This window comes from Nannobrachium achirus (genome assembly GCF_963921795.1).
Source record: "Nannobrachium achirus genome assembly, chromosome: 7".
NCBI classification, from domain to species: domain Eukaryota; kingdom Metazoa; phylum Chordata; class Actinopteri; order Myctophiformes; family Myctophidae; genus Nannobrachium; species Nannobrachium achirus.
The window spans coordinates 64,669,113-64,697,024 of record NC_137816.1 but is presented as its reverse complement, the minus strand read 5'-3'; the positions used below and the strand labels follow the sequence as shown (position 1 = coordinate 64,697,024).

General features: G+C 42.2%; 1 protein-coding gene across 1 annotated transcript in view; it reads left to right on the top strand.

Moving 5' to 3' along the window:
• The window catches only part of LOC308288920 (leucine zipper protein 2-like), a gene marked incomplete at both ends in the record, with an annotated part of 165,027 nt that overhangs the window by 101,662 nt on the left and 35,453 nt on the right, over nt 1–27,912 (top strand). The window contains 3 exons of the mRNA XM_080730394.1: nt 1,484–1,554; nt 6,746–6,827; nt 14,437–14,499. Of these exons, the coding sequence (XP_080586520.1) occupies nt 1,484–1,554; nt 6,746–6,827; nt 14,437–14,499 (216 nt within the window). The remainder of the gene's footprint in view (nt 1–1,483; nt 1,555–6,745; nt 6,828–14,436; nt 14,500–27,912) is intronic.

Sequence of the window (27,912 nt, the reverse complement as noted above, 5' to 3'; positions counted from 1 at the left end):
TCCATTCAGTGCTGCTGCTGAGGCTTCTATCCAGGGGGGCAGCATTTGGGGTCCCCAAATGCCGTCACAAATTCTTTGATGCATTTGTGACGTGTTGCGAATGTTCCCCCAGAATAGGGATGCTGGGGTTAAAGTGGTTAACTGTTAAGTAGCCTATGGTTATTTTCAATCTGTCCTATAATGGAAACATTATAGGACATTTTCCTCGTGACATACTGTATCTTAAGCGGAAATATTTCCACATTTACGTAACAGTAATATGACATGTAATGTGCTTTAAAGGCTTTGGGTTTCCATACAATACAATATAAATTGGGATCTCAGAGATAGAAATGTCATTAAATGGGGGTCCGTGGCCTAATGCATGTCAAACTGGGGGTCCTTGAAATTAAAATGGTGGAGAACCATTGCTCCAGGACACCAACGCAAGCTCTGATAACTTTGCAGGTACGAATTACATGAAGTAAGGTTTCGCTGTATTTTATACAGTGAAACATTACTTTATGTTATTCATACCTGCAAAGTTAGCAGATGCAAGTTCAAATGATGGGAATGATTTAGCCATGTAGCCTTTTGTGGATTCGCACATTAGGCCTACAGTATATGCAGCACAGTATGCAGTTTGTTCTTTGTTCCCTTTCTTATTAAGTGCCAATCCTGAACTTCTTCTGGATTTCAGAACCGGTTCGTAGTGTGCTCTGATCTCTGATACCATTTAACGTTTTGTATTATATAACATTACCACGCCGCCATAGGGAGCCGCTGGTAAAAAATAAGACTCACCGATCTGTTATCATTGGGCGATGACGTCATCGCGGAGGAAAAATCCTCCGTATACAGTATGTTACCTATATTGACTTCAGTTCCTCCCTCCCATTCCAGGACCATCCATGAAGGCAGGTCACAAAAAGTTGAAAGTAACACATTTGGTGTAACACTCGCTCTCATGGGTCTGTGGCGTGTCGCTGATTGGTTGTGGCTTTCACAGTCTTTTCACAGGCTTTAACCGAACGCTGCTCAGTCAGTTGCTTTTCATGGCCTTAGGGTGTCTTACTTGTAGTCATGATTTCCTCGTCAGTTCTGCATCCATGTGCTTTGAAATATTGCTGCAGTGACTTTATGAATGATGTAATTTTCCTGGAATAAAAAGACGTGTCATCTCTTCTAGGGCAAATAAACACTTTCATACTGGTGCAATATTACATACATTTATTGTAATATTCATCATATCACTATAAATACACTTATTCCAGGGCTCAGTTACGTTACTGTACGTTAACTCACAACATGCACCACATGAACCGTCCTTATTCTAAGGCTAAAATTAACCACAAATGGCTGATTTAAAGATAGTTATTGAAGAGAGAAAAAGTAGGGAGCCAAGCATAGAGCCCTGGGGACTCCTAGGGTAAACTATGTATAAAGGGTTTCAGTGGTAAAAATGAACACTGAGGATTTAACTGTGTGTTTCTGTTCCTTCCAGTCACTGAAAAACCATGACTCTGTGGCCAAGAAGGACGTTCAACACATCCTGGACCTCAGCCACAAACAGAGGTAACATTTACACCTCTATTCTAACTGAGCAGAGAACAGAGGTAACATTTACACCTCTATTCTAACTGAGCAGAGACCAGAGGTAACATTTACACCTCTATTCTAACTGAGCAGAGAACAGAGGTAACATTTACACCTCCATTCAAAGACTTTAATATCCAAACTACAGCTGAATGTTGATCATTGTGTGACCCCATGCAGTGAGACAATAACGACACCCATCTGTACACCCAAACATAACCTTTCACTCATTTATAGTGAAAATAGCCCCCGGCCGCATGCAGCATGAGCACATCCATGCTTCTATATAGTTGGTTTTATACAAGCAGCTGTTTAAGTGTCTTGATAAAAAGCCTCTTCAGCAGTTATAATTGTCTGATTAATGTTGTGTGTAATGAGTCTTTTAATGAGGAGGGGACGTTATGCAGCCTTTTCACTCACATGAAATGTCAGATTCTGATTGAGGTTCAGAGATCCAGTCTCCTGCGGGCAATATCCTGATAACCGATCGATGAAATAGACCGTTCAGGGGACTCATGCCAGCGCTGGCTTAAGCCCAATTTATACTCACAGACTGTGTGTGTGTGATGCACTGAAAATAGCAGACTTATAAAAAAATAATATAATATAAAAAAAAAAAGAGTAGTGGAGTAGAAGTACAAAGTATTGAAAAATGGAGAAACTCAAGAAGGTAAAAACCTCAAAACTGTATGCCTACTTACATTACCTCTACCCAAGTATAGTACTTGAGGAAATGTACGTTTTACCACTGCTTACAAAGTGTCTCATCCGCGACTCGTTATGAGCTTATAGATGGGCTATTTTTGGTGTGTCACACTGTCGTACAACAAATTATAAACGAAGCATCATCCACCAACGTCCATAAACACAGCGGCTCCATTGAACACTGCTTACCAAAGCACTTGACAGCTCCAGGTTGTTTTTTAAAGCTGTTTGTCGATGACACAGCTTTTAAAGGTTCCACTTAAACACGTGTCGAGTGCAATTACCGAGCAACTCCATCATTCAGCGTGCGGACAGGTGATTTATTGCAAATCGTTTGCTTTCGACAGCTCTTAACTTTGCTTTGATTGCTTTCTGAAAATAATTTTCGCTGCGAGTGTAGTGCCACGACGTGGGAAATGTTTATCAAAGGTAACATGCGTAGAAAGGGCGAAATGTGACATGTATTAATGTGGAAGCGTTTGATGGCTGAATACTGTACAGATGGGATGTTATATTTAATAGACTTTCCATGCACACAGCACATGCATGTGTTGGTTCTTAGAAAATACTGTGGAAACATTTACACTGAGACCATGCTGAATTATAATCTGCTCACTGGTTGCAATAAAGAAATGCAGAGGCGTCAATTGGGTATGGCAAGCTATGGCAGCTGCCATACCTTGGCTACAGGGGTAAATAATAAAATGTACTTTTCATTGTACCTGTCGCTAAGGTATGGCAACATGACTGGTGTCTTGCACGCGCGCGAGGTGCTCGCGGACAAAACCCTTGCACTGACACAAGATCAGACTTTCCTCGCTGTGTGCGAGAGAAAGGCACTGCGAGAAGATCCGGCCACGATGATACGCTTGACGATGTTTCTAGATATCTATCAGGTTTTATATTTGGCTCTTTTGCAGACTGGACATCATACATATGAATGGGGTTGCGATCGCACCTTGAGAAGATCTGTGTTACAGCCAATGAGAGCACAGGACAGCTGTGCTCACAGATAGAAAGTCTGTCTGTCTGTAAGTTCAGGTGTCATACTGTACATATTGTTAGCTATATGAATAATGCTGTTAAACAATATTCTAAAACCAATGCATCTCACTTGATTATGTTGATAAAACCGTGCAACAGCGCTATTGGTGTTATTATGAAAACATTGAAGACGTGCTCTGTGTGCGTGCGTGCGTGCGCGTGCGCGTGGGTGTGTGCGTGTGGAGAGAGAGACGCAGAGAGACAGAGAATGAAAATCATTAGCTCTCTCTCCCTCTCACATACTGTACTGTATCTCGGGACGTTTTGCTGGGCAAGTCCATTTGGTTACGAAGTTTATTAATGTCTTTTGGATTATATTGGTGCCCAAAATGTGATCCAGGCCCTATTTAAAGGAGGCTGCAAGGGCAGTCAGTTCTGCTTGGACAGGCAAAGCGTTTACAGCCCTTGAGTTTCTTGAGTTTACCTTTCCATTTTCTGCAAGTCTTTTTTTTTTGCAAGCCGTATTTATATTTTTGTAGTTCCAAGGCCTTCATTGTTTACTATATGCTGCACAGGACTGTTTCCTGGAGTGTTGGGGAAAAGAAAATGCAATTCTGAATCTGAACTCAACCTTTACAGATAACTTATACAGAATAGAAACATTATTCAAACATGGGCATCCCGCATGAGAGACCACATTTCTACCACGCATTCGAGAGCAGGCTTTCTTGTCTGATTCGTAGGCTACATAGGTTTCTTTTGTGAACGTTTTTTTTTTAAACTAAAAATTCTACATGAATTCAAGGCCCCATGGGGTTGAGTAAATGATAGAAAACAAGTAATTATTTGGGTGAACTACTCCTTTAAACTGAGGACTGTTATTCATCAAAATAATAATCAATCGATTGTTCGATTGATTGGTTGATTGGCCATGAAGTTCAGCTAATCTACTAAGTGACAAAGAATACTATTTGCTTCTAAGTGAGAATTTAACTTTTAATTTTGTGTCATGTTGTACTGGACCTGCAGACAATAATAATGTCCAGATTCTAGAAAAAGAGAAGAAGGATCCGAGCACTCAAAAGGTTAAAAAGGAGGGGAACGGACGTAAAAGCAGTGTACTTCTTCATCAGGGCATACATGCCCTGATGAAGACCCTGAGTGGGTCGAAACATGTCAGCTTTTATTATTCTGTTATGAAATAAAGTACACTGCTTTTACGTCCGTTCCCCTCCTTTTTAACTTTTTGAGTGCTCGGATCCTTCTTCTCTTTTTCTAGTTTTATCCTTTGCTGCTACCCTCCTGAGCACCTCGTTTCTCTTGTTCTTTAATGTCCAAATTCTGCTGTTTATTTCAAACAGGGTTATACTAACTATAAAGTGACTGAGTCAGTAAGCCAGACTGACCACAGACTGAACTTAACTTGCCTGGGGACTCTGCTGTGCCCCGTTTTCAATCTGACCCGGACTCGGTCCTCATGCTATGCTTTCCATGCGTTAGGCAGACAAACATAGTTCTTCCGTTATTTCCCGATGGGCGGTTGTGCGTGAGGTCGGAACTGTGTCATTAATCAGAGCAAATGTTCAAACATGCTGCACTTCACGAGTCCCTGTGGAGTCTCACTTGTTTGGAATGGTTGTTATCGCAGCAAGACACGAGCAAACAGCAGCTCCCTATTCCACCCTTTATAGCTCAAGTGCAGTGGTGGAAAAACTCCAATAGACCCCCAGGAGTGGTTATAATGTGCAAATATGTCTTCCCTGTGTATTTTTGGTTACGTCCTGAAAGCTGAAAGCCTCTGAGTCAAAAGGCCCAACTGAAAAACACTGAGTTAATGACATCATAAACTCATCCCCTCCCCTTTTCACCCAACACTGTGGGTGTGGCTAACTTCAGCTGGGTCACCACCCACCATGACAACCAGGCATACTTAATGTACTGGTGGGTGTGGCCACATAAAAAACACATTTTAACACATTCTGTACACCTTTTTTGGAAAATATCTTCCTCCTAGTGTAATCATAATACCTGATCATCATGTTTTTTTTTTTTTTTATTTTTGGGGGGGGGGGGGGGGGGGGGGGCATGGCACCCCATCTTTAACACATGGGCTGCTCAGGTTTATAACATTTCTAGCTGTTGCTGCTGCCGCCGTTCACTCTCGCTTTATTTTGAAGAGCCTCGGAAGCTTCGTGCGTGTGCACGTGGGTGTCCACTGACGATTGAGGAAGATAATCCCTTTGTTTACAAAAGCTTGCGAAACTAAAATCCAAACGGGAGCCGACCATCGCGTTATAGTGTCGCCGTGAAAACAATCATATCTCTGCTTCCCTGGCGTTCTTTTCACCTCATTCAGAGATAAAGCCCTTTTTATGTTTCAGAGTAGAATGGAAAACAATGCAACCAGCGCGTGCCTTTTTTTCCTCTCTCCTTCTCTCTCTCTCTCTCTGCTACGGGGTGACGTATGGACGTATGGTCATTCAGAGGGCAGGCAGCTGCACGTACAGTTAACCCTTCGTTGTCTCGTTCAGGGACGAGACAACTCCTTTTGGCATGGTGACACCTAGTGGCCTTAACTCGTTACTGAACGAGTTTGGCTCCTTGGGAGTTAAGATATATTTTTGGGCTTTTATGCCTTTATTGACAGGAGGGTAGACTGACAGGAAATGGGCAGAGAGATGGGGAGTGACACAGTAAAGGTAGTCTGGATCGGGATTCGAACCAGTGACACGCTGTCAGGCTACACTGAGCCTATATGTGGTATGCACCTGGACCGGTAGGCCAGCGGGCACCCAGTACTCAGATATTTTACTCAAGTAAAAGTATCAATACTGCGATCTAGAATACTCTGTTCCGTTAAGTAAAAGTCCGGAATTCAAAATGTACTTGAGTAAAAGTATGAAAGTGTTGGCATCAAAATGTACTCAAAGTAGCCTATACCAAAAGTAAAAGTACAAAATGTTTGCAAATAGCAGTACAACCAGCTCACAACATTGTGAGCTTATAGATCAGCTATTTTTAAATAGCCTTATAGGTATGAAATAGGGCTGAAGTGGTTAATGTATGTTTTCTAATATTATAATTTATATCAGCAAAGTAACTAGTAACTAAAGCATATATATATATATATATATATATATATATATATATATATATATATATATATATGTCATCGTTGTCGGGTGGAAACCTCGTATCTCCAAGTTTCAAATTTGCACGTTCTTTCGCAAAGTAAACCCTGCTTCATCATGCAAGGCAGTCGCACAAAAGTAGTGAAAACAGCAGATCTACAAGCACACAACGCCTCGCGGTGCGAGGCGTTGTGTGCTTGTAGATCGGCTGTTTTCACTAGTTTGAATCATTTCTAAAATGATAAATACAAAACAAACGGTTTTGGACATACAAGGTTTCCACCCGACAACGACGATATACAGTGTGTACTGTATTGTACAGTATCCTAACAGAGTGTTTGTGGTCACAGGGAGGAGATGAAATCCCTCCAGGCAGCCCTGCAGAAGCAGCTGGATGAGGCCACAGAGAGAGCAGAGAAGCAGCAGGCCACGGTAAGACACACACACACACACACACACACACACACACACACACACACACACACACACACACACACACACACACACACACACACACAGCTGCCGCCCCCCCCCCCCCCCACGCCCCTGTCACCTGTCAGCCCCATCACCTCCCAGTGGTCCAGCCTCATTACCCAGGCTGCCACCTCTCCAGGGCTCTCCCCTGGCCCCTGGTCCTGCTGCCACTTAATTAAAACTCATCGTGAGGGACAGAAAGGGACCCCCCCCCACCCCCCACGCTAGAGCCTGATGTGAGATGGGAGTGCATCTCATGGAAGCGATGAAGAAAATGTGCGTGCGTGCGTGCGTGCGTGCGTGCGTGCGTGCGTGCGTGCGTGCGTGCGTGCGTGCGTGTTTTACTAGGTATGTTACATTTAGGAATTAGTGTTGCAATGAATCCAGTGTGTGTTACATGAGATGCCAGAGTGTGGTCGAGCCAACACCAACTCAATGACTCCTGGATCGCTGGCCCCACACCCTCCCCATGGCAACATCAGGGTTTTGAGCTCTGCAGTGGTGTTAGCTATAAGCTGTCGCAACGCAGACCGGTGCTGTGCATCTATGTAGGCGGTGCACTTCTTGCCTTTCATGGCTCCCACTGGTGTCAGTCTGCTTGCCACCAATCTGGGAACCCATCTGTAAAAAAATAAATACATAAATATAACATAGGAAAAACTCTCTGCTGTTGTTTTCCTCCGAATCTGTTAGCTTCTGCCAGCCTCATCCTTCTCACTTTGTCTGTGACCTGTCATTGGTCCCCGGCTCCACGTAGAGCAGTGGTTCTCAACCTTTTCAGGCCGTGACCCCCCAAAATAATCATATTTAAACTGGGGACCCACCACCCTTATAATCACTTGGAATGTAGGAAGCATTAATCTAGCACAGCGCAGTTCATTTGGACACGGAAGTTAGAGTCGAAGATATACCCGGACCCCCCCCCCCCTCTTTCATTCGCTAACAGTTAATTCATTCATACGCCCACGTTCATTCTCATTCGCTACAAGCTACTTCACACACCTATAGGCCTAGTGCCATTCAATGTGTCTGTGTTGTTCCTACAGTGAGGAATAGTGTTCCAGAAAAGCCAGTGTGTGTGTTCCTATGGGAGTTGTGTACAGTACATACTACATTATGCACTCTCCTCTCTCTCACAGTCTCTTGTTCCCACAACAAACTCATTATCAGCACATCAAGTGCAGCATAATTAAGCACACAGCACCCAGGAGGAGAAGACATTTGAGATTGCTCAATATTATGTTAATCAAAAATAACTCCTGACCTCTTACTCACCGGTGGAAAGTAACTATTTACCAATACAAGTATAATTTACTCAGTGATGCACTTTAAATAACCATACGTACATACGTGTACCTATGATTTAGGTAAATCTTACTTTACTTGAGTAGTTTATACTTTATGCTTCCACTACAATTATCCAACGGCTTTAGTTACTAATTACTTTGCAGACTTACACCGAAGCTCCACAAAGAGGATTGCACTGCGTTGCGTCACCGTCATCGACGTCGTCACTTTGACATTGGGCCTGCTCCACACGGAACGTTCAGAGCGCGTTCCAGCGGGCTATCAGAAGAGGCTCAATATTCATGGATATGCATATGTGGCTACAGCTCCACATTGACTTTACATACAGAATTGAACGTGGGAGGGGGGGGGGTTGAACATGTGTCTTCACAAATGTTCCTCGCTCTCTTGAAGTTTAACGCCCACAGTGACATTTAGATGAACATCCATATCTCTGTTTCACTGTCAGATAAACAGTGATACAGTCATATTGAATGTGGCATTGTTGCCATTTTCATTATAATATATATAAAAAAAAAACACACATCCCAGGAGTGTTCTGCTGTTGGTCTGACATTTATGATGTGGGAGATAGTGTTTATTTCTCTACAGAGGGACACGTTTAAACATCATAATCTTCTATCTACGGTGCATGCAAAGCCCCAGATAGTCTGTGACAGTGAATCTGATTGAAACGCTTTGCTTTGGTTCATGTTTTCAACTCTAATCAGATTTTACGCGAGAACTAAACAAAGCAACAGAGATGGAATGTCTTCATTCCACCTGGGTGACCCAGTAGAACCAATCGTCCCTGTCGGACAGAAATCATATTATTTAATCTTCATACTACTACAACATACTACTGCTACTTCATCGCACTCTTCCCATTCTTCCAAAATGTTAGTAAATACAGAAACATTAACTTCAGGCCAGAAGTAGCATGTTTCCCAGTGTTCACATTCAGCATTTCAAATGGAGTGAGTTTCACACCCTGCCCCAACATGCAGGGTCTCTAAAAGTAGAGAGATAAAAGAGATGTAATGGAGTAAAAGTAAAATTATTGAAACTGAGAAATATGCCAGTAAAGTACAAATACCTCAAAATTAAATAAATAAGTACTAAATGAACTTAGTTACTTTACAACACTGACAGGTATAATGGCTGCAGAGAACTCTTCAGTTTAAACGGCTGTAACCTTTTCCACTGCACCCTAAATAAGCAATTATTACACAAACAATATCAAACAGTACTCAACAATGCCGGAAAGTTGGATTCATTTAAAAAAAAGTTTTTTTAATCTAATCTCTGCTTCGCTATATAAATACAAGGGTTCATCTGACTGAGACATTAAACAGTCCCTGATGATTCACACCAGCTCATTGAGATGTCTCTGGCAGTGAACTTGAGCTAATGAGCCACATAGAATATCACTTAGACAAACTGAATCAATAGAAAAATATAACTCTCATCTTGTAACTAAGATAGACACTAAAATTAAGTGACTGATTAAGCCACTTCGTCTGCAGACTTACATGTGCTTTAAAGTGGTAGCAGCGCTCTTGTCACCGAAACACCGCCTCACTATCCAACACAGCTGAGCTAATGAGAATGTGAGTGTTTTTTTTTGTTGTTGCTATATTTGGAGGCCCGTTCATCGTGCTATAGGGATCATGAGTGAATCTGTGGGATATCTGTTCTGTTGGCAAACTGCCATGGACTTTGCCAGGCACTGTGGAGAAACGGACTGAGAACTCTGTAAATGACTGAAGTTAGCTCTATTTTGGGATCGCTCTCTTTTGGACTGAATAAGCCTGTGGCATAATGAGTGCTCAAAACATCTTAAATGTATTCATGTTCTTGTACTGTACTGCCCACGATGACCCGCTTGTTCTAAAACATAAATAATGCAAAAATAAAATATAAAAAGAAAGGTAATGCCAGTGGGAAGAGCAGCTGTAGACAGAGAATTTCCAATTCATGATCCGTCGTACGACAATGTGAGCTTGAGCTATTTTTTGCCCTGCAACACCAGCGTACAACGAAGTATAAAAGAAACTGGCAAGCTGTTGATAATTCCATTTTACTTTAACACAGTAGGATCTATTTGTCTGGGAGTGAACTTCACAGTTTCTTCCCCCATAGTTCATTTATTATACTGTTAGGTAGTAGGTATTTATTTATAGCCCTGAAATATATAGTTTTACTTTACAAAACAAGCTACAATAGACGACAACGCGTTAGCTATAATCAAGGGCGTGCAGGGTTATCTTGCCGTACTGTCTTACACTTTACCACTTTATGTGTTTGAATTCCTACTTCATGTCAGATTGCGTGTGTTTACTCTCTGACAATCATCTCTTCATTAGTACAACAGCAGTATAATGCATACATTGTACAGGTACCAGTATATATAGTCATGGGCGAGTTAACCTTTTGGGAGTAGGCTGCTGGGCTAACAGCTAGGCCATCGGCCAACTATTTCCAAAATGCACAATTAATCAAATGAACCAAAAGGGTAAAACAAAAGGTCTTGACTTTTAGAAGTGCTCTCGTCTTGTTTTCCTGGCAGCGAATTCCTTTGATTGTGTCCTTAAAATCAGGTTCACAAAGGACATCTAAATCAATTGACATCAGCCTCAGGCTTTTCAGTGATGCATAGTTGATATAAGTCTGTTTCTCACAAGCTTTGAAAAAGATGGTTCTCCACTTGCGTAGGTTGCTGCAAATGTCAGGAATATTATATGTGAACAGGGGTGTCACTTGTGGTCCCAGCCAGGGGATGGCATCTGCCTTAGTGTATGCATTTAACCTGTGGTACACAATCTACCAGGCCACCCACCACTATACTATCAAGTCAACCACATTAACAGTGGCACAGCTAAAACACAGGCAAAGGTTTGAACCGAATATTGTTTTGCATTTGTCACTTGAACCCTAGCATCCCTATTGTGACAAAATAAATAGCAGATCTAGGCATTGTGAGGTTGTGAATGTAGATCTGCTATTTTTGGCAAAGAGGTTTGGTGTAGAGGGAAAAATAGTAGAGTGAAAGGTCAAGTTCACTCATTATTGAATTGTTGAATTGAAAATACACATTAAATGAATCCAACATACCAATGGCAAACAAGTCTATGAATCTTTATGAAACATTGTAATCTGCAACACAATTGTATACATTCTGTAGTGGGGGGCTCCCTGCTTCATCTCTCTCTCATCTAAGGACTGAAAATAACAGCATCATACCAGTAAGTGAACATTTGAAAAGCCTGGTCTTTTGCTTTAGACCCTAACCCATTTACTAAAAAAACTTTTCAATAACAACTCTTCATTCAATCCCTTTGGAACTCTGTATTTAGAAAATAGATCCAGTAAACCTCTCTTTGTAGTAGTATCCGATCTCTGTCCCCACCTCTTCTTATGGGTTGAGGCTGCTATACTCTAGTCTATACCCTGACTCTAGCAAGGATGAAAGGCCAGAAACATAACTGGCATAACCTGCATGACACCACTACGACAGTGTTGCCTCCAAACAGACTCAAGTCCGGCCACCCACGCAACAAGTCAGTCAGCGCTGCACAAGAGATTCTCAGTTCCAGTGGTGGAAAAAGTACTCTCATTTTTGAGCGGTGGTAAACCGCTCCATAGAGTGGTGGTGCGTGTGTCTGTAACCTTTTTCCTCAGCGTTTTGCCATAGCAAAATGTGTGTACGTATAGCATCATGTTTGTCTAGTGATGTCATATGTCGTACTGTATGTCTGTAGCCTTTTTCCTCAGCGTTTTGCCATGGCAAAACGTGTCTGTAGCATAGCCTGTACATCCTAGACTCAAATCCTAGTCTGAAGACGTTATGCAAGCACGACCACCGCTCACTTCACATTGGGTGTGATTTTTTACTTAAAGGGGTACTGTCACCTAAAGGCGTTGAGGGGCAGATTACACTGTGGCATGAGCTTCAGACTGAAAACGGTCTGAAACAGTCTGAAGCTCATGTCACAGTGTAATCTGCCCCTCGCCCCCCAACAACAGCTGACCAGTACAGTAAGTAGTTATACAGTCAGGCTATACAGACAATTAATTTGATTGGCTTATAATTGCGCATCCCCACAATGACATCATAAAAATATTAACTTGTTTTTTAAGATGATTCTTAAAGTGACAGTAACTCTTTAGGTGACAGGCCCCCTTTAAGTGAAAGTATCAATTCTGCAACGTAGACATACTCTGTTACAAGTAAAAGTCCCATTGTGAGCTGTATACTGTAGGGCTGAAGTGGTTAATGTACAGTACAGTATGTTTTGTAATTGTAATCAAAATCTACAAAGTAACTAGTAACTAAAGTATTCAAATAATTGTAGTGGAGTAAAATACGGTATAATATTTTTCCTCTGAGATGTAGTGGAATAGAAGCAAAAGTAGCCTATAGAAGTAAAACATACCTCAAAATTGTACTTAAGTATAGTACTTGGGTAAATGTACTTAGTTACTTTACAGCACTGCTCGGAGAGCATGTCTACAAATGCAAGGCTGGACGCTCCCTGGAAGTAAGAGTGGGAGTGGGTCGGGCCCACACACGTATCCACTGATACATCTGGGACCTGGGGGAGACAGCGTGCGTCAAAAGGAGAGAATCTGCCCGCAGAGCCGGCAGCAGACCCGCTGAACCGCATGCGCGCCGGGGTGGGCTGCTTCAAAACATCCATGAAGAAGTGGGGCTTATTGGCAGACATGCGCAGCGTGCACAGCGTGCACAGCGTGCAAGGAGAGCTTGGGCAGACTGCCGAGCACGTAATCACCAGCTGGCCCCTGCATAGACCGCCGTCGGAGGCCGGCCTCTTTGGTGTGGGCCCTGAGATGAGGACACGGTTGCATGACTTGAGTCTGGACATCTGATGATGATACACGAGAGAAGAAGAAGGAGCATACAGTACATGCTAAAGCTCATTTTAACTGCAAGGATTACGTACTGTATAATGATTTCAACTCACCCACTCAAGTCCTATTTTACTGTATATGCTTTAAAATTATCCCCCACAATAACTAAAGAACAATTCTGAATATAAATGTATTTATATTTTGTTTATCATTATTATTCTACATTCATTAAAACTCTGAACTCTGACTGGGGAGGGAGTCGGGGAGATAGGTGGATTATTGTTCTTAGTCTAATGATGGTTATAACTATGTCCTGACACTCAAAATATGTCAGACGTTTTGATGGTGTGTCATTAAAATGGAACACTGACTATCTAGAAAATAAAAAACGTGGCACTTTATTTCAAAAAGGTTGCTGACCCCTGCTCTAGACAATGACATGTCCAAATTACAGACACCAACAACCCAAAGTCTAAATGTCACAGCAGTCAGTATAGAATAGATGGTAGTTTCTGTTTAACCGTTCCTGTGTGCAGTGGCGCCAACGTGAACTTTGATGTTAGCGTGTCTGTCTCTGGGATGTGGGTTAACTGCTGAGGTCTGGTTTAGTCTCTCCTAGAGGGGAGGCTATAGCAGGGATGAGGTCTAGTTTACAGTCTCTCCTAGAGGGGAGGCTATAGCAGGGATGAGGTCTAGTTTACAGTCTCTCCTTGAGGGGAGGCTATAGCAGGGATGAGGTCTAGTTTACAGTCTCTCCTAGAGGGGAGGCTATAGCAGGGATGAGGTCTAGTTTACAGTCTCTATAGAGGGGAGGCTATAGCAGGGATGAGGTCTAGTTTACAGTCTGTCCTAGAGGGGAGGCTATAGCAGGGATGAGGTCTAGTTTACAGTCTCTCCTAGAGGGGAGGCTATAGCAGGGATGAGGTCTAGTTTACAGTCTCTCCTAGCGGGATGGCTTGAAGGGATGAGGTCACCAACACAATGAATATTTTAGTCTGTGTCTTCTAGATTATATGTATGACCTCTATAGGCCTCAAGGATAATCTAGCCATTGTCTGTTAAGAAAGGAAATAGAAAACAAACCATCCAGGGTTAATCTCTGCTTCCAGCCGAAGTCACTCTGTTAGATAACCTGCAAAGCCCACGACAGCGTTTTACCATTCAGTTGCTGCCAGGGATGTCCAAAACTGTTACTTTACAGGAAATGGAACAAAGAACCTGTGTAGAATGAAACACCAATTGATGTACCTTCCTGCATGATCTAAGTACATTCCTTGGTTGACGCTGTGGCTGGTGATATGTTTTAGCTAAATTCATACTGAATATGACTTATGTTACAAGGTGGAATTTATTTTTAAAAGCCGATTATCAAGATAATTATTAAGGTTGTTGTTCTTTTTTCCTTCAGATCAAATTTCTCAAGATGGAGATGGAGAAAAAGAGCAAAACCATCAAAGACTTACAGCAAGAGGTGAGACTGACACATGTTAACATCGCAAGGCTTAGTACTACTATTCAGTTCAATGTTATGATAGTGCAGAACAACAAGTTGTCTAAAGACATGCTACAGAGCAGAGACCCAATGTTTCTCCCCCACTCGTAAAATAACAATAAGAAACCTCAGGCAGAACCAGTCTCTAGTGTGGACGGCTATCTCTGCCTTGACCTTGTCGCTTGGAGAGAGAGAGTGTGTGAGAGAGAGAGAGAGAGAGAGAGAGAGAGAGAGAGAGAGAGCTGAAGCACACGCGTGCGCAGACACACACACACAAACGCGCGCGCGCACAGACAAACCAACATACTGCATCTCTCCACAGTGCAAGCAACAGCTGAGAGATACAAGCATTAGCAACCACAATAGTAACAACTATAGAGGGTATGCATCATGCCACTCATCTAGACTGAGTGGCAAAACATAAAGCAGCATGAAGCATTGGAGTTTGGAAGCACTCCTTGGGAAACTCCTCCTCACTCCTACTGACTCCTACTGACTCCTCCTCACTCCTACTGACTCCTCCTCACTCCTACTGACTCCTCATCACTCCTACAGACTCCTCCTCACTCCTACTGACTCCTCATCACTCCTACTGACTCCTCATCACTCCTACTGACTCCTCCTCACTCCTACTGACTCCTCATCACTCCTACTGACTCCTCCTCACTCCTACTGACTCCTCATCACTCCTACTGACTCCTACTGACTCCTCATCACTCCTACTGACTCCTCCTCACTCCTACTGACTCCTCATCACTCCTACTGACTCCTCCTCACTCCTACTGACTCCTCATCACTCCTACTGACTCCTCCTCACTCCTACTGACTCCTCATCACTCCTACTGACTCCTCCTCACTCCTACTGACTCCTCATCACTCCTACTGACTCCTACTGACTCCTCATCACTCCTACTGACTCCTCCTCACTCCTACTGACTCCTCCTCACTCCTACTGACTCCTCATGACTCCTCCTCACTCCTACTGACTCCTACTGACTCCTACTGACTCCTCCTCACACCTACTGACTCCTCATGACTCCTACTGACTCCTCCTCACTCCTACTGACTCCTACTGACTCCTACTGACTCCTCATCACTCTTACTGACTCCTCCTCACTCCTACTGACTCCTACTGACTCCTCCTCACTCCTACTGACTCCTACTGACTCCTCATGACTCCTACTGACTCTGTTTTTTGCCACTACTACTACTAAAAGGAGATCCATGAAAAGACTAAGCTTATTTCCACAGGAAACCATTTAAGTATCTCATATAACATTGAATGACAGACGAAAGGTGTTCCCTCATAACCTCCGGGTATGATGATGCCCTCTATAATGACATGAAAAATATTAACAGCAGTTACTACTACTGCACTACATCTTCTGCTTCTGCTACTACTATTAATAACTACTTCTATTGCTAATACTAATACTACTACTACTACTACTGCTGCTGCTGCTGCTGCTGCTGCTGCTGCATAATATCAAGGTTACACAAGCTCATATTTATGTACAGTATAAGTAGAACATCATAGCAGCATAATTCATGCACAATGATGAATTATTCATGCTTTTATAAGGAGCTGGTCTCACATTGATCATAATATTCATCCTATAAAGTGACTGCTTTATTCTAATTTAATTCATTTGTTAGCTGGTTTGTTCATCTTAGCAATAAGTTCTTCCTAAATCCAAGATGTAAACAAAAGGAGAGCAGTGCTGGTCTGTCATGACGTAATTTATATTATATTTTATATTCATTGATTCGTATTGAACATTACAGGAAGGCGTAGCCTATATATCTGACCCACTAAAGGAAAGGAAATTGAATGTCATTTCATACTTGTATTTATTGCAACTGTATATTTCAATATGTTACAGTACTTACAGTATATTGGAGTAGTAATCCGACACAGGCATAGTTAGAATCAGAACTCATGTTCAGCATTGCCTCACTATAATTAAAGTGCATAATGACTTAGGGTTTACTAAAACACATTAGCCACATGAGCCCTAAAGCATCCCTATTCTGGGCATGTCATAGTAGGCGAACATTAAGTGATTAAAGCTATACTATGTAACTTTTCCAATAAAACAAATCTTAAAATTGTCCTAACAATTAAAGTTTTAGAATACCCACTCCGTGAATTTCAGCTCCGAAAGCCTTTTCTCTATATGTTTTTTACTGAGCTGTGATGGGGGTTGTTTTTCACAGCAAAATTGCGTCATCTACATGCTTCCGTATACGTTTTCTCCAGATCATACACTACCGGCCAATCACAGCGCGGATCATACACTACCGGCAAATCACAGCGTGTCTTGCCGTCTTTTCAGGAAGTAGCTTGCCTCAACAGCAGTGTTTACTCTGGTGTAGGAGTCTAGCCTGTTACTCCCCAACGCCTGGTCGCAGAGGGAAGCGAGACCCCTCTACGGATGCGTCTCAGCGAGGCGCAGGCTGACACGGTGGTCCGCGGCCCCGCTCCGGTGGTCCGCGGCGACCCAATACCGCTACTGACCAGTAGTTGAGCAACTTCCATAGTATAGCTTTAAATGAATCCAAAACTTGAGCTGAATCTTGACATTTCCATTACTTCTCTAAAATAAGTTGTTTGCACCAAATTAAAACTTCTACTGACTCGGATTCAACATGTCATTGATACAAATGGTGTTTTTAATTTCCACAACGCATAATGTTTAGTTAAAATCCCCTGAGGGACTTATATTGATACAGCAGAGTTATGCGATTGGTCAAAAGGTTGAATAATTACGTTGGCTGATTCTTTGGGGCCTGTGTGATTAGAAAGAATAGCTGTGGGTTTTTGTAATTAGCAGGCCAAAGAACAAAACTGCTGGCTCACTGCTACTGATGCACAGTCTTATAAGTGGAGGCCAGATGCCTTGGAGCAACGCACTAATTAATTCAAATAAGAGGAGATTAAATCTGATGGTTGAAAACTGTGCATGCAAGGATGCGCAATAGGGACACAGAACTGTGTAGCATTTATTTGAATAAATACCTGTATTTGTTTGTTTGAATTTTAGTATGATTGAAAAGGTATCCTTGTTTAGGTAAATCTCTGCATGTGTGAGTGAGTGTGTTCCCCATGTATCTTGAGAATCGCCTGACTGATTGAATTCAAACTTGGCGTGCGTATAATTGCAGAGGACCCGTGGGAGTGATTTCGTCAGTCCAGAGCATCGGGAATCCCTTTTTAGCAGGTCTTTCAGTCTGAATGTATCAAAAAAGCACATCGGTAAGGTTGAGACGACGGAGGCGCGCTGTTTCAGGCGACCTTGAGCCATGTGAGACATCGCCGAGCGAGCGGTATAGCGAGCGAGTCGCCATGTCGAGCGTTACGAAGGTCGCATGAACCAACTTTGCGCCGTGAGATGTTGTAAACCAGGGGGCCAGAATAGTAAATCATCATCCCCCCGACTTTCGGCACCTCCACGCAGCCAATCACAAGATTCCGCGTGCGGGTCTTGCCTTAACCGAGTTTCTTTTTTGATACTCGGACTGAAAGACCTGCAAAAAAGGGAGTACCCCGGAGCATCGGCGCTTGTCCCAAAAACATTGGTAATTCTCAAATCCCTATCGAGTACCTGATAGTGCTGACGTCATAGCCTGACCTGGACATTTCTGGGCATGCTGACATGGAACTCCAAACGTGTAACTCCAACGTGTAGCCTATGCCGGTCTATAACCCTAGCGTCCCTTTAGCGGACAGGGTGAAAACAGCCGACCGAGGACCTCGGTCAAGGAAGTATAGAGTTCAAGCGGTTATCAACCCTTTTTTAGGGAGACCTATAAAAAACTGTTTCCAAAATTGGCCAATTCTGTCCTTTAATCTTTGTTAAAGTGATAGTAGAGTGAATGTAATTGTCTTAAGTGACTGACACATCCAATCATTGACTTGTTCAGTGCATTTGCAATGCTTGCATTGGACCTCAGTACCCCGGTGATACGGTTATGTAAATCGGTGATACGGTTATGTAAATATGTGTGTGTCATCTGCGTAATTACGGTCCTGGAGCATAATCTGAACCAGTGGGAGCATGTAGAACAGAAGAGGTCCCAGCATGGAGCCTTGCAGAACTCTGCATGTCATTTTTGTTCACTCATATGTGTAATTACCTACAGTATAGGCACAAAGAAGTCCCCCTTATTTTACCCATTAAGACCAGAGGCCGGATCAAAAATTCTCTTCTAAATGCTCACAGTTTCCTGAAAAACATATGTTGCTAAATCAAAAATTGTATTAGTATTGTTTTTTAAACTAAATATCCCCCGTGTCAAAATGTCCCGCGAACAGAATCAAGGTGAAGTGGATCTGAACAGAACTTAAGGGTTAACCACTAGACCAAAGGGATATCCTTAAGGACCAGGGGAGATACTGCGGCAGTGAGCTTCACTGGCATGAACATTTTTGGGAACCACAGCCGTAGCATTGACATTTCTGAGTCTTGCCTCTCTGTTGTTAGGGTTAGTGTTGCAGTAGGTGCATTTCTCTCCCATCATATGCCTGCCATAGTGCTGACATTCTTTGAGTCTTGGCTCCAAAATGCTCTTTTCAGATTTGAGGGTCTTTTGTAGTGCCACACAGAGGGGTCGTCTGGGGTCTTCTGTGACATCTTGTTGCAACCGTGCTGACATTTAAGTGGCGTCTCCATCCAGGGAATCGTGTGGAACATTCCTCTGCATCTACAATGAACAGGGGCGTCACACCAAATTCTGGGCCCTGGGTACAAGGATTCACTGCGGGCCCCCCATGAATGTTAACCATTGAAAAATAGCAGATATACAAGCTCACACTGCGAGCTTGTAGATCTGCTATTTTTTTTTTAATCGTGAAAATGTGTGCAAGTTTCCATGAGAGTGGTGCGCAAACTTTTTCATGTGAAGGACCCCCAAAATGATATGTATTTGGCCACGGACCCCCCTATCTCAAAATATTTAGTTCCAGGGACCCCCCAGAAACAAAATTTGAGTTACAAATGTCCGCTTAAAAAATACATATATTCAAAGATTTGCGCGCGGCACTCGATGCCGCGCTGTGAGCTTGTATATCTGCTATTTTTCAATAGCTAAAGTTACTAGGGCCCCTCCACCTTGGGCCCTAGTAACTCAGTCCCACTTCCCCCCCCCTTGTGACGCCCCTGACAATGAATGTAACATGTCAGAGGAGATTCCTCTGGAGCAACAAAAGCAAAGGTCAGATGTATGTTGGTATTATGGTTTTATTCTGCAGAGACCACTCTGGGCTGTTTTATTGCATTCTCTAAAAAAAACCTGACGGAGATCACTGCTGACCAGGGGCGTCACAAGGGGTAGGAAAGTGGGACTGAGTTACTGGGGCCCAAGGTGGAGGGGCCCTAGTAACTTTATCTATTGAACAATAGCAGATATACAAGCTCACAGTGCTGCACCGCGCTGCGAGCTTGTAGATCTGCTATTTTTAAAAAGTTGTGAAAATGTGTGAAAATCTTTGAATATATGTATTTTTTAAGCGAACATTTTTAACTCAAATTTTGCTTCTGGGGGTCCCTGGAACTAAATATTTTGAGATCGGGGTCCGTGGCCAAATACATATCATCTTGGGGGTCCTTGACATAGGTTTCTTGCACACATTTTCACGATTTTTCAAAAATAGCAGATATACAAGCTCGCAGCGCGGCACTCGGTGCCGCGCTGTGAGCTTGTATATCTGCTATTTTTCAATAGTTAACATTCATGGGGGGCCCGCAGTGAATCCTTGTACCCAGGGCCCAGAATTTGGTGTGACGCCCATGCTGCTGACCCACACTGGAAAATAGCAGTTAATTTATTGGTAACACTTTCTATGAAACCCACACTTATAATGCATTATGAGTGAATGCATTATAATGTAACTTTGTAACAGATCGTCGTGGACTCACTCTTGTGCACAAACACAAAACTGGAGCAGCGGTGGAGTGTCATAATAAGCGTGTGCGTCTGGAGGTTTAGTTGTGTCTAAATGCTGGACGATAATATTCATAATGCTTCAAAGCATTATGAATGCATTATAATGAATTATGAATGCCCTCATAATGCATTATAAGTGTGGGTTTCATAGAAAAGTGTTACCAAATTATTAAATTAACAAGACATATTTTTTTCTGCGTGCAATATCTCTTTTATAGTTAATACCTGTAGTCTGATGTGTCAAGAGTTTTTGAAATGAGTGGCTTTGTGTGTCCCACGCCCATATATGGTCATTTCAGTCCAGAATGAACAGGCTTTTTCGAAAAGCAAAATGTGTGTCCCATGTCCATATATGGCCATTTCAGTTCAGAATGAACAGGTTGTATCTGTCCTGTACGTCCAGAATATGTGTGTAGTGTCCCTCCCGGTCTGATGATTGGATACTTTGAGGATTGGTCAAGCTTCACATGATAATTCGGCCCTCCAGATAAAATCATTCATTCATTCAGAATATATAAAGAATGTAGAATTCAGAATATATAAAAAATGTATAGATCACAGAGTTCATAACTCTAGAACACATAGAATAAAAGTTCACCGCTTCACTTCGAACCGAGGTTTGATTTTTTTCTGATGTGGCTGATATGAACAGGTGCTGTATCTGTTTGGTCATGTCATTATAGTCATGTTCTACTGTGAAACAAATAGTTTTTAACAGTTTAACAGATAATGATGAAAGCAGTGATGACAACTTTGCAACATTTCAGAAGCCAGTCATACTCTTTGTTCACACCCTGCGGTCTCTCATCGTCGCTGTTTTACACTCTGTTTCCATGTTGCATCTGAGCTTACATTGTGCCTTGTTGTCAGTGCTAGGGAAGCTTTATGACCGCAATCCACAGTAAAGCCATTATCAATGATTGGCTTATTATGTGTATTTTGAGTGGGAATGATTTGCAGATAGACGTGTGCCCTGCTGGGAGTCATCGGCTTCTCACAGTGCATTGATTCAGACAGCTCAGCTCGGCTCGGCTCGGCTCTCTCTGCTCAGGGCTTTTGTGGGAATTGGCCTCCTGGTATTACCAGCCACGACAGCATTGTTTTCACCTTGTGAAATGGCTAAATGCAGGCATGGAGACAATAATAATCATAATATAGCGTGAACATGACACAGGGGTGGTTTTCAGTACTTTGCTATAGTGTCTGTTTGTCTCTGTTTTTTGCAGTCATGAAACTGTAAAGGAATGCATTTGAGATCAATAATTGAAGGCAGAGCTTAACCACTTAAACTAAAGCCTGCTATAAACTTGGTCGACATATTCTCATGCTCTCAAGTTGTACTATAGTGAAGAGTCAGACATCATCTGTCCATGTGTCACTAGTTTGATGCGACAGAATCGCCTTCATTTGCTTCCAGTAGTCCCACCCACCTTTGAATATGGATGTGCCGTTCTCACTTCAAACACTGAACAGGTTAATGCGTCCTCTAAAAAAAAACATTTTAAACAAGGCCGGCACACCGTCAGAAGCAGAGTTTAAGTCTTGTAATGCACCCTCAAGCAAGCCGCTATGTGAGCGAGTGGCAAGGCAGAGCGTCCTGAAGTCCGTTTCGGATGACTCAGCACCGCGTGTGAATGCGATGACTTAGATCAAGCTGTTATGCAATAGGGTGGCCACAGCCTGAAGCTATCTATGGCTATTTGCGGAGTCCTCTGCATGGTAAAAGTTTGGGAGCTATTACCATTTGGTCGGAGGCCTGACCAATCAGATGCTTCTTCCTGACAGAAAGCCCCCAGGGCTGGTATCTGCCTTGTGCTGTGGACTGTGAGTCTCACATAACAAGCTCCCTAAACATTTCAAAAAGTTAATGTAACCTTTTTTGACAAGGACACCCGCAACTTTCATGATCAGACACACAGTGTCACGTCCCCCTGTGTTTGCCTCAGAGATATAGTGGAGTAGAAGTATGAAGTATTGGGAAATGGACATACAGTACATGTATAGTTAGAAAGTAGTTCTGAAACTCACTGGATATTTCCCCTGTGCATGGAAACATTGCATCATTCCTGTCCCCCAAAAAGCCCTCCCAAAAGTCTCACAGAGCCGATAATGAAATCCCTTGAGAGAATAATTAAATCCTACATTCATCAACGTCACATCAGATCAGCTGGACTGCGTTCAGTTCACATGAGGTCCTGGGAGGGGAGGAGACGACACCAAACTGGGCCAGGGTTCTGTTTACAGATGTCTGCATTTCAACAAGACTGGCTCAAAACCCCAGTATGGCTGAAGCTGGCATGGGGAATGTGGGGAATTAGTTAGAGGGATAGTAAGTGGAAGTGTCTGTAATTCCTGCATGGTGGGTGTTTTTTGGGTTTTTTTTCTGAGCGCCCATGCGGCTCCTGTTGGAAAGGAGTGTCACTCATTAATATCACTTTTTTTCAACCGACCAATCAAATTCAAGGAGAGGCGAGGCTAAGTGGGAAAACTGAGTAGTTGAACCTGGTAGTTTCTGACAACCTGCTCATTTACCCCCTGACTTTGAAGCATTTAGACAACTCAATGTTCACCATTATCTCTGATAGGCCATTATCACTGATGACATGACATTAGCAATGGTGGAAGAAGTACTCACATGTTTGTACTTAAAGGAGTAGTTCACCACTTTTCAACCTGTCTTCATATATTGTTCATGATAAAATATCACCATTTTTTTCTACTCAGTCCAAGTCTCCTAGGAGAGCTGTGGGAAGTTCAGAATCCATCGTCTTGTTACATCATCATTTAAAAAAAAAAAAAAAACTATATTTTTGAAAAAAAAAGAATATTTAGATTTTTATTATCGTGAGAACAATGGCTTCCACTTTAAAATTGCAACTTTTCAGGAATAGAAAGCCTGCAGTTTCTATAAGCTGAAAAAAAAGAAAAAAAAAAAGAAAAAGCTATTTTTGAGTGAGGACCAATTATATGAACATAGGTTGAAAAGTGGTGGAGTGCCCCTTTAAGTAAAGTATCAATACCGCAGCAATGCCGCAATATAGAAATACTCTTGTTACGAGTAAATGTCCGGTATAAAATAATTACTTGAGTAAATTGCAATTTGTATTGGTATCAAAATATACTTACAGTACCAAAAGTTAAAGTGCTCATAATGCTCAACTCAACATTGTACTTAAGTACAGTACTTGATTAATGTTCTGGAGTATATCACTCCAAAGATCTAAAAGGTGCAGTGATATGCTCCACTTTCTTGGTATTAGCCTTTTCCGAATCCTGCTGAAACAGAAGTCCTTTAATCCTTGATATATTCTTAAGGTGACACTAGGCTGATTTAGTCTTAACGTGGCTGTTGAAATTCAGGTGTGAGTCCAGGACTTCACCAAGGTTTCCTGCTTGGCTTGTGTTTTTTAACATTAACCGACTGAAGCTGAGCGACTGACTTTTAATCGTTCTTATCTTGGCTCCAAAAACAATGTTACTTCAGTTTTGTCTTTGTTTAATTGAAGAAAGTTCTGGCACATCCAGTCGTGGACTTGTTCAATGCATTTACCCAATGCTTGTATTGTCAGTGGCACTGCCATGGAGACCAGGAGGAGCTCCCAGCCAGCTAACGTTGTGCTGTGGGAGCTCAACTCACTGGCACTGAGCTGTGGGTTGTCCCCATAGCAACAAATACACAGTGGTGGAAAAAGTACTCAAAATGTTCCACTTAACACTTTGCCGTCCGAAATAGAATGGTTGTTGGTAGATTAGCCGTGAAATTTCTATTATTGTATTGTGATCTGAGACATAATATTAGGTTTATAAACATGAGCCCGCCGCCCCTCCTTCTTGGACAGCGCCGTTGTTTTTTCTTTTTTTTTCCCCAGGTCATTAGCTCACCGTGATTTTCTCGATTTCCGTTGGGATAGAATGGTGGTTTTGGCCGAGCATCGATCTCCCCGTGCGTTTCGCGTGCGCGATCCGCGCGCATAACGATCCATGCATAGTCCAGGAGTGACTGAACAGTCGATGTGTCCACTTTGGATAGCCTAGCACCTAGCACTCCAGCTCTGCTAGTGCTAACGTCTAAACAACAAGTGGGTGGGAGGAAGGAAGGCTGAAGAAGGAAACGCCATGAGAGTCACTTCTGTTCATGTCAGACCAGCCATGAGCTATCAATGCACGAGTGGTGACTAGGGAAGGTTAGACGATCGCCGATTTTCGGATGAAAATCATTTATTTCGGTAAATACAGGAAAGTACGGGAAAAGACGATTGGCTGCCCCTCCCCCCCTAGGAAGTCCGATATAGTACGGTTTTAATATTAAGGGTCTCCCCATGGCTTGGAAAGGGTTAATGGACAGCTTTTTTTTTTTTTTTTTACCATGGTTCATATTTTAGATTGTAATTTTAGAGCAAATAAAGGTTGAGTGTTGAAATGTTTTCATTTACTGCTTTCTATCGCTTTAGCCGTTTTAGTGATTTTGATTTCAGTGGTGGGGCAAGCGTACAAGTGCCTAAATATGTCTTTTTAGACACAATAAGCCCATTCCCAAGATGCTCCGCAATCTTTCATGGGCAGATTTGACTTATGGGGGCCAGTAGTGTTACTATAAATAGTAATAAAGAAATTGCTGGCTTCTTCTAAAAATACACATTTAGCTACTTGTACGCATGCTCCCACCCACTGAAATCAAAATCGCTAAAACGTCTAAAATGATAGAATGATAGAAATTATAGAAATGAAAAAATATGTTAACACTCATCTTTTGTTTTCTCTAATTACAATCTAAATTATGAACCCTTGTTGTAAAAACGTTATCAATACTGCAATGTAGAAATACTGTTACAAGCAAAATTCCGGAATTCAATATGCATCGCAATGCATCACATTGTAAATCGGCTATTTATAAATGACCGAAATGTACAGTATCTATACAGGGCTGTATAACAAGACAAGCGGTAATGTATGATTTGTAATCTACAACTTAATTGTAACTTGTTAACTTGTAGTGGAGTAGAAGTACTGATAATTGGAAATACTCAAAATGTTACTTAAGTACAGTACTTGAGTAAATGTACTTACTTTACATCACTGCATAGCATATTATACAGTACGTGGATGTTGTAAATAAAGTACTGAGCGAGATTGTCAGATGTATTGAGGATCAAGATGACTAGAAAGGCTGTTGGAGGGTTCGTCTGAGGACGGCCTAGAAGAGAGACAGAGAGAGAGAACCATCCATCTTGCTATTTCTGTCATGGTGTCAGGTGAGAACCCAGAAGCAGATCCAAGCAGGCAGACCGATATGTCCAATGATGATTTATTAACAAAACTCACAATGCCGCGTGGCAGACAGGAACACACAGTATCATTGACTACAAACTGGAAAGCGAAACTCAGAGGGTATAATTAGATAAAGACTAATTGGACACAGGTGAACTCAAAGACAGTCAATACACGATTGGCTGGAACTGAACAGGACACAGGTGAACTAAGGCCGGCTTTACACTGCAGTCAAATCCAGCCCAAATCCGATTTGTTCTCAAATCTGATCTTTTGGCCCGAGTTTTCACACAGCATTTGCAAGTGACACAGATCTGATCTGTGCGTTCAGACAGCGTCAGCCCAAAGCTGCCCTGTGGCGACATGTATGCTTTGGTTACCGTGGTAACTACGTAGGCGTCATGACGTTACGTCACTACGTCGACGCTGGTTGATTACGTTCTGATTACATTCAGGAAATGCGACATAATAGACCATAGTAAACACACGTTAATATTGTTTTTCTCTCTTTTTTTCTTTACTCTTGTGTTTCGCTCTTCTCTCTCGTTTTCACTGTTTAGCTCACGTGTCTTCTCTCTTCTCTTTTGTTTTTCTCATGTGCTCAGTGCGCTGTAATCAAATAGTAAATACTCGCGCTCTGTAATGATGTAATTTACAGCCGCGCACGGGTCGCGCTGCTCGCGCAGCAAGTGACGCTTGGCCAGTTTGATGTGGCTTGCATGTGACCTGCATATAACTCAATGGGGTGGATGTGGTTGCTGCTTTCAGACTGAGTCAGATGTCCTCAGATCCGATATGGATCGGATTTGAAACTACCTCTGGATGTGGTTTTTCAAAATCGGATTTCATGTGACCTGCATGTGACATGTTTGGATTTAGACTATTTTTAAAAAATCGGATTCCACTTTTGAAGTGACTCAGATCTGATTCAGGCTAGATTTCAGTGGCAGTGTAAAGCCGGCCTAACGGAAGCGGTAACACAGACAACAATAGAACTAAACAGTTCATCATGACAATTTCACAGTTAAGAGTTGGGTCCTGGCCTGGGTCTCTCCAGTCTCTCAGTCAGGAAAAAAACTAAACAATCAAATCAGAGCATCATATCGACGTGGTTTAAAACAATAGACCCTATTCACGGCCCGCCCACGCACGCGCACTCAGCAAATTTCTCAGCAACTTCCTGGTGCTGATGTCAGCTTTGAAGGGTAAAATAACACAGAAATTGCTGGACTTAAAGCCAACAAATAATTATTTTGAACGGTAAAGTAAATTATAATGCTTTGTGCCTTTTACTATCTTGTGTTCTTGATCATGCTTGCCATATTTTTTTCTTCACTATTCGGAAATTGCATTAAATTTGAGATTTCTGTGTTAACGCTTTTAGTAGGGTTTTCCCCTTCAACCGTGACGTCAGCACCAGGAAGATGCATAACGTGAATTCGGTCCATAGGCCTTCCTCTATTAATAAATAAACACAATCAATGACTTCCACCTGACCTTCGGAGTATTGTGTTGGAAGATGACGCTTGTGCCCGAGGCTGTGCTTACGCACGCACACACACACACACACACAGAGAGAGAGAGAGAGAGAGAGAGAGAGAGAGAGAGAGAGAGAGAGAGAGAGAGACAGACAGACAGACAGAGAGAGAGCGCTCTACAAAACATTGAAGCGCGACGAGCTACACTGCTGCATTGTCACTGTTGAATGGTTGCTCAAGAAACACTGCGTAATTGAAATGGGCTGAATAGCATATAGGGTTAACGTCAAGGATTTTTTAAATTATTTTGTTATTACATTTATGGAACAGAGAAGGGATTGTGGGGAGACAGAAGAGGAGTGGAAATGTTGAGCGACAAGTGTCATTGACTACCAATGTTAATTTCGTCAAACAAAAAATTTATTGATTTTTTCACTGACGAAAACTAAATAAAAACTAAGCTATTCTACATTTTTGTCCAATCGAATATTCAATCAATCAGACCAGTTATTATTATTATTATTGTTGTTGTTGATGTACTGACATATTATCTTGCTTATTATCCTGCTTATTGTAAGTCACTTTGGATTAAAAGCGTCTGCTAAATGCCTAAACAGTAAACTGTAAAGTGTAATTTTTAACACCTGAAATCTCTCAGTCAAGTGAGGAAAAACTCTTGTGCTCTCTTAAATAATTTAGT